The 15,324-nt window shown below is 39.2% G+C and overlaps 1 protein-coding gene across 1 annotated transcript in view; it reads left to right on the forward strand.

Moving 5' to 3' along the window:
- TMC3 (transmembrane channel like 3) overlaps positions 1-14,753 on the forward strand; it is a 78,309-nt gene extending 63,556 nt beyond the window's left edge. Inside the window, exons 17-22 of the mRNA XM_027852070.1 lie at positions 627-737; positions 2,270-2,395; positions 3,361-3,439; positions 5,558-5,600; positions 11,231-11,474; positions 13,467-14,753. Coding sequence (XP_027707871.1) covers positions 627-737; positions 2,270-2,395; positions 3,361-3,439; positions 5,558-5,600; positions 11,231-11,474; positions 13,467-14,313 — 1,450 coding nt within the window. The 3' untranslated portion in view covers positions 14,314-14,753. The remainder of the gene's footprint in view (positions 1-626; positions 738-2,269; positions 2,396-3,360; positions 3,440-5,557; positions 5,601-11,230; positions 11,475-13,466) is intronic.
- The last annotated feature ends 571 nt before the right edge of the window (positions 14,754-15,324 follow it).

Below are 15,324 nucleotides of genomic sequence, written 5' to 3' on the forward strand. Positions count from 1 at the left end.
GTAGTAGTAGTAGTAGTAGTAGTAGTAGTAGTAGTAGTAGTAGTAGTGGTGGTGGTGGTAATCCCAAGTAACCTGCACCATAGTATGTACTTGATAAATGTTTGATAAATGTTTGTTTTTGATTGGTTGGTTTATTGTTATTACTACCAAGCTGTAGTCCTTAAGTACTTTAGATAAATCACCTTATTTGGTCCTTACAATTACATAAGTTAGGTAGTACAAGTATCATGCCTCTATTTTAAAGATGAAGAAACTAAGGTTCAGAGAGGCTCAAGGTCACATAGTGTCAGAGTCAGGATTCAAATCCAAGTTTCCTAATTCTACAAATTCAGCATTCTGTGTATTCCACTCTACTACTCATACACCAGTGTGCCCCCTCCTGGCCACCAGTCCCCACCAAGTGTTGTCTTACCTAATTAGGATGTAACATTGCATATACACATGATTCTAAATTGAAGTGAAGCAAAGCATAAATGCTACACATATTTATTTCCTTTTTTGAGCAGTTTTCTGATTAAGAAAGGTCAATGTCGTAGATCTTCTCTTTAGCAGTTCTTTGGATATCTATACACATTGTGTACAGATTTCCTACTAAGTGAAGCCAACTATATTTGGTTTTCTCACAGATCCAATAACTTCTACTTGGCAATGTTGCTGTTCATGCTGTTTCTGTGCATGCTGCCGACAATCTTTGCTATTGCCCGTTATAAGCCATCTTTAAACTGTGGTCCCTTCAGGTGAGTGATCTCTTCATTAAAGTCTTGCTTTTGTTTGGAAATTAAAGCCAGTTTAAGAAAAATTGGACTGTCTGCCAGGTGTGCCTCTCATAGAATGTTAATGATCCAATTCCCCTCAATTCATATAACCTAAAAGTAATAAAGGAGGGAGGGAGGGAGAGAGAGAAAGAGGGAGAGAGAGAGAGAGAGAAATGAAGACAGGGACACAGACACAGAGATGTAGACAAAGATGGAGGGAGTCAGGGAGGGAAGGCGGTAGAGAAGGAGAGAGGAAAAATACTTAGAAACCAAAATTCAATTTTCGTGCTGATTCCTCTTTATGATGAATCAGCTGATTTTGATAACTTATTTTTGAAATAAGACTCTAAAGTTTGTTGCTTTGCATACATCTTCCCATTTGAAATTCAAAACCACTCTATGAAGTAGTTACTACAGTGTAGAGAAGTTAAATGATTTGTCCACGGCTATATAGTTAGTGTTAGCACTGGGATTTGAATTGAAATTTTCCAGATTCTAAGGCCAGCACTCTACCCACCTTTGCAAAGTCAAAGGCATTTTGTGAGTTTGAAACAATGAGCTGACTTCCATATGACTCCACTCTGCTGCTGAAGAGGTTAGGGTATAGTATGGGATGGGGAAGGGGGGGGAGGGAGGAGAGGAATGAATTGTATGTGTTGATTTGTTTTTCATTTCCAAATTATATGCATGATGCTATGATTCATAACTTCAATAAAAATTAGATAGCCATTAACTAAAATCCAGATATAATTGGCGGGAACTCAAATTAGCATTTATTAGTATTTAGTGAAAGATAATCAAGTGCAAGATAATCATAGAAGGACAGATTAACACAATGAATAGGGAGCATCCTCAGAGAAATGAAGATATGGGTTCAAGTTCCATCTCTGATATGTTCTATCTGTGTGACCCTGAACTAGCCACTTAACTAGTAACTGGCCCTAGACAATTCTACTCAGTCAATGAATCTTATTAAATACTTACTATGTCAGCCACTATATGTGTCAGTCACTGTGCTGTGTCCCAATTTTAAAAAAAAGCACTACATGACTTGCTTATGTTTCTCTCTACCACCCCACCCCACCCCACCCCAAGATGTATTCAAACATCATAATTAAGAACACTCTAATAAAGGGACTGAAGCCTGCAGGATAAAATAGAAAATACCTGATTGCTATCTTTAAATACTTCCAGGGCTGCTATGTAGAAGAAAGTGTAGATTTACTTTATGTTGCCCTGCAACACAGAACTAGGACCAATGAGTAGGAGTTATAAGGAGCAGGTTTTTGTCCAAAACATTGTTAGGAGGATTCCTAGTACTCAGTACTAGTATTGAAAAGTTGGGCTACAAGTTACCTGCAAAGTTTCTTCCAACTCTGTGAGTCTGGTTTTTTCAAGTCCTGATTGTCTCAATTGGCTTCAAGAGTTGTATTCCTGCTTGGGCCTAGGGCTTGTTTGTTTAACCAGTAGCAATATAACTTGTTTTTGGTTTCTTTGTTTTTCCCCTCTCTCAGCGGGCAAGAGAAGATCTATGATATTGTGTCTGAAACTATTAAGAATGATTTTCCCTTGTGGTTCAACTCAGTGATTGGCTATGTTAGCAGCCCAATTGTCATTCTTCCTGCTTTGCTTCTTCTCTTGTAAGTATGATACTTGCAAATCTATTACAATGTTGTTTCATAGTACTGATTTAATCAGGTTCACAAAAATACCCAATGCTCTTTAACCTTGGATCTAACTGGTTGATTCCTGTAATATCCCCTTACTTTATCTTTTATTTTCATCTTTCACCTCAAGGCTTTAACATATACCCATTGGCTATTTTACTGATTACTATGTGGCATTGAAGAAAGTCATTTTATCTCTTAGGCCTATAGTTTGCTTGTCTGTAAAACAAAGGTATTTGACTGGATAATCTCTAGGTCATTTCTAGCTCTAAATTCATATAAATACTGATTACATTCTTAGCTATGGCTGGGATTCTGGAACTTATCTCCTAAATCACTAAAATAAGTAATGCAATCATAAACAATTCCCATGCGACCAGTATCAGTGTCTCAGAAAATCAGACTCTAGTGTTTGTCCTCACTTTTCCTACACACAGAGCCATATATTCAGTTAGGGTAGGGAAAGGGAAAGGATGAACGCAGAGGTCAGATTCAGGTAGGTACAATTGTTCTAGGAGAAGGAATGCCCTATTACCCAGAGGTCCTGTCCTTGGCCTCCAGCCCTCATGACATGGCTGACAATCATTAACCTCCCAGTTCCAGAGGGGAGGCAGAGGCAGGGACAAGCACCAGATGGAGTAAAGGCAGTAGGCAAAAGGCAGATCTCTAAGGAGTTCTGGGCAAAGGAACAGTCCTGTTGTGGGATTTTGAAAGGACATGAGGTGAGGAGACATAGATCCTTGATAACAATGGAGAGGAATTGTGCCTTGACCTACCTGAGATATCAATACCCTTGAAAAATTTCTAGACCACTTTACTATGGTGACTTTGTCCTTTCTGACTCCACATGAGACCTTCCAGAAACTCAGCTCATCTTTTAAAAGTGTGTATAATGTTTTCCACAACCAATTGTATGTTTATACCTTGTTCTCTTATAGCATGCTGATCTATTACCTTCAGAGTATTGCAAGATCACTGAAGTTCACCAACAGTCAGCTGAGAATGCAAATTCAAAGTGCAAGTATTAATTGAAATTAGCTATTCTGTGATTTTATTTTTTCCTATTGATCCTAGATCCCAACAAAATTTCAAAGCGATATTATTTTAGAAGTTTATAGAATATGTGATATTTCTTGCTGAAGTTTATTATTTATCTTCATTTCACTAAAAAACTCATCACTCGGCTATTCTAAAGGAACTACCTATACTTAGCTGTTCTGGTCATTGGGAAGTAGTCTATTGGCAGGACTATATTTGAAGATCTACCTGCTTGGTAGAATCTGCTAAGATTTGTGTTCTGCTGATAGACTCCGAAGTCTTCTCCATGCTATGATGATGCTTTGGAGAGATATTGGAAGACAAAGGACCTGGATTAGTACCCTGGCTCTGATATTTACTGCTTCTTTGACTTTGGGCAAGTCACTTCATGTCTTAGGACTCAATTTCCTCACCTGCAAAGCAAGGGAGTTAGACAAGATGGTCTCCAAGGCTCTTTCTAGCTCTAAATCCAGACAGAGGTCAGATTTATCTGGCGTGTTGTGGTTGTTGCTGTTGTTTAGTCATTTTTCAGTTGTGTCTGACTCTTTATGACCCCATTTGGGGTTTTCTTGGCAAAGATGAAGTGGTTTGCCATTTCCTTCTCCAGCTCATTTTACAAATGAGGAAACTGAGGCAAACAAGGTTAAGTGATTTGCCCAGGGTTACACTGCTAGTAAGTGTCTGAGGCCAGATTTGAACTCAGGAAGATGAGTCTTCCTGAATCCAGGTTGGGAATTCTATCCACTGGTCTACCTAACTGCCTTTATCTGGCAAAACATATGATTAATATTATCTCTAAGCTTGCCATCAAATAATTTCTTGTTATAATGATGCTGATGATGGGTATATAAAACATTTTTTCACCTAAAAAGGATATAATATTATCATTGTCATTTTTTATCATTCAAGGTGGGTGGGTGTGTTGGTTGTGTTTGTGAGGGGTGGTGTCCTTCTTAGAAATGTGAACTGCAAGTTGGGTATACTACCATCAGGTGACAGCATTGTTTTGACCTTAGTTCACCGGTTAATCCATAGTTTCAGGGATACAAAAAGGCATTTTTGTACTGATAGAGCTTCAAATATCTAGATATAGGTATATGTATATTCATTCATTCATCCATTCATTCATTTGTCTATTTAATTAATTATTTCTGAGGCACACTCAAAGGCAAGGGAAGAAAATCTTCCTTTTCTCTTTTCCCAACAATGTTCCTGGCTAGCCAACCATGAATTAGCTTCAGACCAGACAGTCATAGTTTTAATTGGTTGTCCAGCTAGGGCTGTCCATAGCTGTCCTAAATGCTGATTGATAGCTTAGCTGAGCAGTGAAAGGAAACAATGAAGTTCTGAAGGAGGTTATATATAGCCCTTCTTCTTTCTCTCTGCTCCATTGCTTCAACAAAAGAAGATGCCAGGATTCAATGTATCCACTGCTGCTCTGGAAACACAAATACAACTGGAAACTAAAGGAATCCTCATGCTGCTACTTAATATCTTCCTTGCCAGAGCCTAATTAGGAAAACATTTTCACTAAATGTAAAAATAGTTTGTAGGGACACAATGTGACATGAACATCAATGGCATAAAGTCATAGTCTGACCATACGTACACTCAGGCAGCAGGAGAAGGTTGTCTGCACTTGATGGGGGAAGAGGATTGTGGGTATGCTTGGGGGAAAGGCAGACTTTGGAAAAAGGACAAGAAGGCTATGGTAATAGGACCATGGTGGTAGTGGTGATGGTGTTGGTGGTCCTAGGATAGTTGTTGATGTGTGGATAAAAGGGTTACTGCAACCTTCCTTTTGGGAAAGAATGGGGGGTGGGGCAAGATTTTTGAGGCAAAGCTCTGCTTACACCCATTCTAGTGAAGGTTCTGCACTTTAACACTGCATAAATAACTGGGGGGAGGGAGGAATGGAATGTAATCAAGTAGGGTTGGGAACTAAATGTCCCCAATGGGCCAATGTCCCCTAAATACCCCAATGTGGTTACATCACCATATGGGTACATAAATCTTTAATCTCTAACAATCTCACCTTTTTATTGTTTAAAGTTTAATCCATATCAAAATTGCAAATAATTCTCATGTATATTTTAGGATAGATCTGAAGACAAGAAAAAAGTTGCCCAAATGATAGGAGGTAAGTGGAAAATGTAAACCAAACACTCGAAGAATGGATGTCTTACTTCAGGCCTGCAAAACATTCGGCCCACATGCTGCCTGTGGTCCACCAAAGGATTTCAGGCAGCCAGTGAAAAATGTGGAGGATGTAAAACAATCCTGCACAACGTACCGCCACAGGCTGCTTTGGTGGGTCACAAGTGGTCTGCAGGCTGTATGTTGTGCAGGCCTGTCTTATTTAGTGCAATGTATTTAAAAAAAAAAACAGGATAGGAACATTGAAGTCAGTGTGGGAAAAGTGATCTCATCCATATTTACCTCCTTACCAATTATTCTCAGCTACATGTTTGTTGTTGAAAATGGAGAAAATAAACCAAATACAGTGACCACAAATTAGTTTAGGTACAAGGTCCAATTAATAGCATAAAAAGTCTGAAGTGTCAGTCATATAGAATAAGGGAAAGACTTGGATTTGAGTCTGATCTGCATATGGCCTTGGGAAAGTAAGTCTCAAACTCCCTCAGCCTCGGTCTTCTCATTTGTAAAATGTAAATGTGAATAACTTCCCTACCTATCTTATAGAGTTGTTAACAATATTAAAATGAGATAATGTATATAAAATTCTTTATACTCATAATGTGATGTATTTTGTTGCTATCCAATCTGTTGCAGCTGGGTCTGACTCTTCGTGACCCCATTTGAGTTTTTCTTGGCAATGACTATGGAGGTTTACCAATTCCTTCTCCAGCTCATTTTACAGATGAGGAACTGAGGCAAACAGGGTTAAGTGACTTGCCCAGGGTCATACTTTTAGTGTCAGGCCAGATTTGAACTCTTCCTGACTCCAAAACTGGAACACTATCCACTGCGCCACCTAGAGGCCCAAAGTGCTATTTACATTAGTTAAAAATGAAGGAATGAATGTGTGCGTGCATAGCCAAAATATCCTTCCAAGCTAAAACAGGAAGATAGTGATGTAGAGAAGAATATGGACAGATTCTAGAGAGAGAAAATGTGCAATTTCCAGAGAATGAACCTGGAATAAATAGAAAGCCTCCCCAAAAGTTGAATGGATGTTGATGTTACTTTGCCCCATCTCTCTACTCCATGGAATTATCAATTTTTGCCAGAATTACCCATCTTGCTTCTTTGCATTGACACAACAGAGCCTCAGTTCAAGTCCTCTGTTTTTTTCCCCCATGATCTACCTGTCCTACCCACTTCCCAACATACATACTTATCATTCTTCTCTAGCACCTATTGAGAATTGAAACCAATCCAGTTGACTTACTGGGCAGGCTTAATCTTGGAACCTGACTTTGTTGTAAGAAATTATAAATGAGAAACAAACTATAGCATTTCCAATATACTCTATGTAACCATATTCTCTGTCAAAGAATAAGAGCATAATTTTATTTATATAAAGAACCATTTGAAAGTTCACAAAGCACTTTCCTTCCCAATAATCCTGGAAGGTAAGCAATGAAATTCTTACGAAATTTCTCTAAGGTAATTAGGTGGTGCAGTGCATACAGCCCTGATCCTTGAATAAGGAGACCAGAGTTCAAATTTGGCCTTAGATATTTATTGCTGTTTGGCCCTTAGCAATTCACTTAACCTCTTTCTACCTCAGTTTTCTCTCCTATAAAATGGGGATAATAGTAGCATCTACATCCCAGAGTTGTTAAGAAAATCAAATGAGATGGTATTTGTATAGCAGTTAGTACAATGCCTAGCACATAGTATTTGCCTAATAAATACTTGTTCCCTTTCTTCTCCCCTCACCCCCCTCAGCTTTTTCAGATGAGAAAACTGAGAGATTGTACAACAATTACACAGTAATTCTTAGACCTGGGATTTGAATTTATACCTCCTGATATAAACTCTAAAGCTATTCTTCCTTCACCACAGTGTGTCTCCAGCTGTGACAAAATAAACCTGTCACTAGAAATTCTTACCTGAAAAGAAATAAGAACTCTGCCTCCTAGGGAGTGGAAAAGAAGACAGTAAAAAGGAGCAGACAGCTGGAATATATGGAGAAGAGCTTCACTGTGAAACAGAGACACCTGAAATAATAAGGGACCTAAGGTTCCTGGGTTTAAAAGGGTTAGGGATGATGGTTAGGAATAGATGTTTTACTGGAGTTAGTAGATAGCTACCCAAGGTAGGGCATGTAGTCAGTGAATTCCATCTGGGGGTTACTTCTCACTACAGGGAGGAAAGCACGGAGAAGTGCTGGAACCATCCTGAAACAAGGCCACAATTGGAACATTAACAATTCTGAAAATCATGATATCTAAGAGGAAAGGGAAGGAGGGCTCTGAACTGTCAGAGCCAAGATAGAGGGTAGGAGATGAGAGACAGATCCAAAGGGAGAAATTATAGTTACAGGTCAAGTCCTAATGGAAGGGGGACAGGGAACCTTGAATTAGGTGTCATGGGATCTGGATTTGAATCCCAGCTGTGCCACTTACTGACTTATGAACACGGACAAGTCATTAACCTCCTTGGACCTCAGTTTCCTCACCTGTAAAATGACAGGATTGACCTAGGTGACTTCTAAGGTCCCTTCCAGTTCTTAATCTATCTATGATCATGTGATCTATCAAATGACTGATTGGGGGTAGATCACCTCTAAGGTCCCCTATGGCTCTGATTCCTTGACTGCAGGAGCCTGTAACATTCTGGTTATAGCACAGTCAGAGGCAATTTTTGCTAATGAGGTACCTGCCGATGTCAAGTCCTTTGATAGCTATCCCTATACCACCCCCTCTGATCCTTAAAGAATTCCTGCCAGATGACCAACTGGAAACTGAAAACTGAGACAGTGGTGGTTGTATCTACTTGTCTGAAACTCATCAGGCTGGCATCTTTGGAGTTTGAACACTGACAGAGAGTTTTACTAAGCAGGAAACTTATTGTGGACATCCATGACAACATAGGGCCCACACTGGGTCTCAAGCAGCTAATGAAAATGTTATACTTTAAAAACTAGATAAAAGAGCAAGACAGGCATGTTGTCTTGGCTGTTTGACTATTAACCCGTTTTGTAGAGACTAAAAAACATAATGGTGATGTAGTCATACTGATTTCAAGTTATGAATAGTTAACGTGAATATTCACATTTATGATTATTATTTATTTTCATCAAATATGTATTTGTCCTAGTGATCAATTATGAATTATGGACTATTGTTTGTCCTTTGTTTTTTAAAAGAACCAATGACATCGCCAGGTGATGTCTTGACTTGTATATGAATGGATTTAAGTGAGGCAGAGTTGCACAAAGTCATCAGTCTCACTCTCTCTTCCAGGGTCATTGAAGTCCAGCGGCAAGACAAAAGTCAGTATGACTGATGATAGCCTGGGATGCAGTGGATAACCTTGGGGTCTTTGATGTTTGGCCAAGCTCTAAGCACTCCACAGGGCCTGCTTCAGCCACCTTCATGGCTGTTGAAACAAATTAATTCTATGTCACAATCATTGCCAAATATTATTTGCCTATTGGGCATAGTCCAGTGTAGATCAGGTCATTTTCTAAGTCAGGATTACTAAATTCCTCATGATAATAATAGCATTCATTTTATAAGCATAAAATGTCCTGGTGTTTCATAATCTTTTATTGTTTCCTATAGAAGTTCTATTAAACTGATGTTATTAGATCTATTGCCAAAAAGAGGTTTCCTTCGCTCCTCTGAGCCTCAGTTTCCTCATTTGTAAAAATTAAGAGAATGATTAAATTATCTCTAGGGGCTAACATTCTATGGGACAATTTCCTCCTCTCCTCCCAACCCACCCCACCTACATGTTGTATAGCATGTGACTGGAAAAATTAAGAGCAGAATTCACTACGCCTGATATATTTAGTTCATGGTTCACTTGTTTGGGAGAGAAAAAAAATACTTGTTTTTATACTCATCTATTTAAAGGAGCAAAAAATCCAACAGGATCCAAAGGCCTATAGTATTAAGGGGGGGGGTGTTTAATTTAGTAGACCATCCCAGTTGATGCTTAGTTCAATTCATGAGACATTTATAAAGCACTGACTATATTCCAAGTACTAGGCTAGGTCCAGAGAGAGATACAAAGACTAAATAATTCACTGCTATGTTATTATGGATCTTACAGTCTAGAAGCATAAATTTATTAGAGAGGTGCCCAAAAAAGTATCATATTAGGAAGGAGAGGACTATCTTTTGCCTTTATTTGTATCTTTAGAGCTTACCACAGTGCTTGGCACACAGCAGGTGCTTAATAAATGTATATTGACTGATGTCTTCTAAGTTAAAGTCAAGAATTCTCTTGGAATTCAAAGTCTTTCACAATCTGTTACACACTGGGGAAACCAGGAAAAGCTTCATGGAAGAGGTGCCAAGAGTGAGGTTTCAAAAAATCAATAGGAATTCACTGGTAGAATAATCACAAAAATTCACATGTGTAAAGTAATTTAATATTTAGAAAACTTTCCCTACAAATACCCAGTAAGGTAGGCAGTATAAATGTGACTAAGCCCATTTTGCTTATGAGGAAACTGGGGTTTCAGAAAGATCAAGTAACTTGTCCAAGGTCACAAAGCTAATAAACAATGGAGCTAGGATTCTAACTCAATTTCTCTAATTCTACGATCAGTGCCTTTTCCACAAAGAGCCTCCTATAAAGGCAAAGGGGAGTGGAAGTAGTGACAAAGGGACATTCTAAAGTAAATGAAGAAAACAGTGAGCAAAGGCAGGAAGACTGGAAAACCAAGAATGTCCAGGGGACCAAGATGAAGAGGGAAAGAATTCTAGGCATGGTGGACAACCAGTGAAAATGTGTACAGTTGGGAGACAGAATGTCTTGCTTGAGGAATAGAAAGGAGGCCATTGTCAATGGATTGCAGGCTGACTACATGGGAGAGGAAAGAGATATTACAAAAATAAAAAATGACAGGATTTGGCAATAAATTAAATATGAGGGAGAGAGTGAAAAGTTGGGGTTGACACCTAGGTTTTGAACCTGGGTGACTGGGAAGCTGGTACTGCCCTTTTCAGATTGTGAGCTCCCTGAGGGTAGGAACTATCTTTTGCTTCTTTCCATGTCCTCAGTACTTTGTACAGTGTCTGGGACTTGGTAGACATTTGATAACTATTTATTGACTGACTGACTCACCAGTAATAGAGAAATCTGAAAGGAGGTGAAGGCTTGGGAGTATAGATAAAAAGTTAGGTTTTAGATGTCTTTGAGTTGTCTACAGGACGTCCAGTTTTAAAAATGCAATAGGCAATTGGATGTGCAAATCTAGAGGTTCAGAAAGAGTTTAGGGCTGCATAAGTAAATCTGAGAATTGTCAACCTGGAGTTGAGAACTGAAGCCATGGGAGCTGATGAGATCACCAAGGGAAATTGTATAGAAGGAGAAGAGAAGAGGGCCTAAGATCCAGCCCTTAAGAATGCCTACCTTTAGTGGGAATGATCTGAATGAAGATCTATTAAGGAGGTTGAGAAGGAGCTATCTAATAGCTAGGAGGAGAACCATGATAGACTGGTTTCCTGGAAATCCAGAGAGAAAAGAGTATCAAAGACAGGAAGGCATCAGGTTGTCATTGAAGGAGTTTGAACAGAAGAGTGACATTAACAGGTCTGTGCATTAGTCTTTTTTTTCCATTTCCAGCCAGGACCCAGACCCAGGAGGGAAGCAAGAAGAAACCTCCAGAAAGTGATCTTGTCAATCAGCAGGCCTCAACTCACTCAGTGACTCCCAGGAAAAATGGCGACGTGGTCAGCTTTGACTCCCCAGGCAGCAGAGTTCCAACCATTTCACAAGCTATACCTCAGACTAGGATCTCCAAGTCAGTGGAGATATCTTCCCCAGTTACTGGTATCTCCAAGGCACGATCTGAGCCCATCGACAACAGGTAAAGTTCAGCCTTAACTAGACTAGGAGAAACTCCTGCATTTAGCCACAAAGAGAATAAAAGAATAGATTGAGTAGTGTTTTGAACAGCCTTTCACGAAGGGACTTTTAGTTAGTTTATGAAAAGGCTTAGCTATACATGAGCACTTTGACTTAGGAAACTAAGTCAACCAAGGTGCTAAGGAAAACAAGGAAGCTGTATAAAGTGGTATTTGTGGTTTTATTTTAGTCCAGACATAATGATTTAATTGTTATAGGAGGAATGGCTAAGTAAACCCCTCTGCCAGTGTAGATGGCACCTGCTCTGAAATTTATAATCTCAGAGTAGGAGTTCTTCATCTCCTGGGGGTCATTGACTCCTTTGGCAGTCTGGCAAAAACTGTGGACCCCTTCTCAGAACTCTGTTTTTAAATGTATAAAATAAAACACATAGGACTGCAAAGAAAACCAAAAGGTGGTGAAAATAAAGATGTAATTTCTTTTCTGATCCAAGATCATGGACCCCTTGAAATCCATCCATAGAGGTTCATGGTCCCCACATTAAGGGGTCTTAGAGAGTTGCCAGGGAGCCCTGAAAGGTTAAAATGGTGTGCTCAGGGCAATATAGTCAAAATGTGTCAGAGGTAGGGTTTGAAGCCTAGTCTTCTTTGCTCCCAGGCCAGCTGGAGGAAATTAAGAGGGGGAAAAGAAGAATGTTGAAATGGATATAGTCTTACTCTCAGGATTTCTTCCACCAAACACACTTGTCATACCCCAACAAAGGAGAGTCCAAAATGCAACTCTAACTTGTTTATATTATTGACATGATCTTCCTATAAATCCCTCCTCTAAAGTCCTCTAATGCCTCATTGTGACACAGAGGTAACATAAGGTTCATCTCTATGCCAGCAGAGAGCAAGTCTCACCAACATGAAAAAGCTTCAAGCATAAGTTCAGCCATGAACTTAACCTAGGTTAAGTTCAGAGACACATTTGTTACCAGCAAGCTGACCACCAGATGAGTTAATGTGAGTAGGACAAAGAGATGAGGAGTTAGCTGCTAATTGTATTAATTAGTAGAAAACTACTATACAGATGAAATTACAGACCTTTGAAATATTGAAGGAAGCATCCTTGTGAAACAAGTAGAGAACAAATATCTTTGTTTCCATTTTACAGAGAAGGAAACAGAAGAATAATTCATAGTTAAATGACTTGCCCAAATTCAAGCTAGTATAGTGAATAGAAACGTTATGGCAATCGTGGCATTGAACACTTTTGTTTCATTTGCTCATGTACAAACATTGTCCAAAGAGATCCTCCAAAATTGAGGAAACAGTTTGTTTTTTCTAGGTCACCACTAATTTAGACTTAATATTCTTAGTGTCAAAAAAAAAAATGACACTAAATACTTCTCCTTAGGTATTTCCTCACCTAGAAAATGAAAGATGGGGTTAGATGGTCCTTCCAGCTCTACCTCCTTGTGATTCTGTGATCATTCTTCCCCAAGGTATCGCACAATGCTGTCCAGGCCACAAGGAAAGAATACTCGGTTCCCATTCAACAAACATTGATTCAAAGTAGGAAGCATTGACCTTTTTTCACCAGGAATGTGGCTCAACATATGGTAGAGTGGAGTAAGCACAGAGAGATATAGCTGTGGGTGTTTGGAAGGTTTCCAGGTAGATTGAACAGAGTCCCCCAAAGACGATTGTGAGCCCCACATGTCCAGGATCCTTTAAGAAAGACAAATTAATGTGATTTTATGAGTAGTGTGTCAGTATAACATTCATTTTAGGAATTTGGCAGATGAGGCAAATGAGCTCTGCTTCAAATGACTGCTTATTGTGTTTTAAATTACACACCAGAGATATAAACTCTGGTACAAGATAGAGCACTCCCTATAAAATGTTGGCACTTACAGCTCAGTAAGAAATTAAGCCGCAGGGAGAACAGAGTCCAAGGTTTGTTCTTTCTTTCTTTCTTTCTTTCTTTCTTTCTTTCTTTCTTAAAGGTATCCATATATTACACATGATAGTGACCTCTGCAAGACCAAGCCCTGCACCCCAGTTACTTTCAAGAAGCACTTGGAGGATATCTACTCAGAGCCTGTCTTTCAAAAAGGCATCCAGCAAATGCACCCTGATGTGCTTGGAATGGGAGCCCCAGGGTTTGTAGGAGGACGAACTCATGTCCCTAGATATTACATTGTTAACGAGAGGGAATCCCGCCGAAAGCCTCATTCCATCTCCCGATCACCAAGACACTTTCATAGGGAAAACATGGGTGACTTTGGGGAGGTATATCAAAGGAACAAAAGGGGCTATGTATTATCAAAACCCCACCATGTCTACACCCCACATTTGAGTGATGAAGAGGAAGAGGAGGAATTGAGAAGGGACATATTCAATAGATCCTTTCGTCCACGATCCCTCTCAGACCTTCATCAGCCACCTCATTTTTACATTGGTGAACGAAGAGAGAACCAAATCTTGGCTGCTGAAGACCTGGCCAGGATGCACTACCAGTCTTGGAATGGTGGCTTTGAGGTAGACCGCTACCGACCAGTTTATTTGTATAAAAAGCCTCGCTTACGGAATTTTGACCCAGAACCCCGCTACCCAGAGCATTTCATGAAATCAAGAACCAAACAAAAGATGGAACCATCCTTTACAGAGTCAGACTCAGTATCTGCCTCTAGCAGTGACCAGCAAAATAGTAGCACTGATCAATACATCCAAGTCATTCATAATAAAGACAAGTACCTGAAGTCTGCAGGCAAGTTTAGCAAAAAGAAATCCAAGTCTAAGCTTGAACTGACTACTGCAGATCCCAGTGAATTGATTTGTTCAAATGTCTAGATAGAGTGGATTTGTTGTTACTTCTGGAACACAGCAGCACATCATGGTGATTCTGGGATCAAGAATGAGGGTACACATTAGAGACTTTCTGGAAAGAGAAATGAATCGTATATCATGATGGAACAATGGGACTAAGATTTGGCCTGTAAGTGAAATCAATCCATGATGTACTGTATACTCATGAATCCCCAATGCTCTGAAGCCTTTCTGTTCTAGAACATCAGCAACAAGTGTGTATATGGACAACCATTTAATATAGATCAAGTTCTTCTGGGCAGTGGATTACAGGCAAACATTTGGCAACGTTCCTGATGTTTGAAGTCCGAGGAAAAGGTCAAGTAACTCAAGCTGTCTTTCCATCTCATTCTGCTTCAAAAAGGGTGAAGTCACTGCCATTGGAGAGTCTCCTTTTATGTAACTGAGACAACTCCAATTAGTTGCTTATGCTAAAAAAGAATAATAATAAAGTCCTGTGTTTATTATTGCACTGTCTTTTAGGAAGTAAAAATAGTACCCCATGTAATAAAAAATGTCAATAAATTTTCATTTCTCCAAGGCTAGGATTCTAAATTCTGTGTGTGTGTGTAACTTTTGCCAGTCAGTCAATAAACATTTATTAATCACCTACTATGTGTCGGGCACTGTGCTAAGTGTTGGCAGTCTGATAAAGCCTATATATAGCTTTCTACTCAGACTAATATGTTAAATGTACATAATATAATTCAAAGGAACACAAATAAAGCCAATTATATTAAGATAATATTATCAAAATACTTTTATGATATGCAGGTGGATTTTAGAAAAACCTAGAAAGACTTACATGAACTGATACTTGGTGAAGTGAGCAGAACCAGGGGAATGTTATACATAGTAACAGCAGCATCATGTGATGATCAACTTTGATAGACTTGGCTCTTCTCAATGATCTAAGACAATTCCAAAAGACTCCTGATGGAAAATGATATCCACATCCTGAGAAGGAAATATGGAGTCTGAATGCAGATCAAAGCA

This window comes from Vombatus ursinus, unplaced genomic scaffold (assembly GCF_900497805.2).
Source record: "Vombatus ursinus unplaced genomic scaffold, bare-nosed wombat genome assembly UNPS02009205.1, whole genome shotgun sequence".
Classification (NCBI taxonomy): Eukaryota; Metazoa; Chordata; class Mammalia; order Diprotodontia; family Vombatidae; genus Vombatus; species Vombatus ursinus.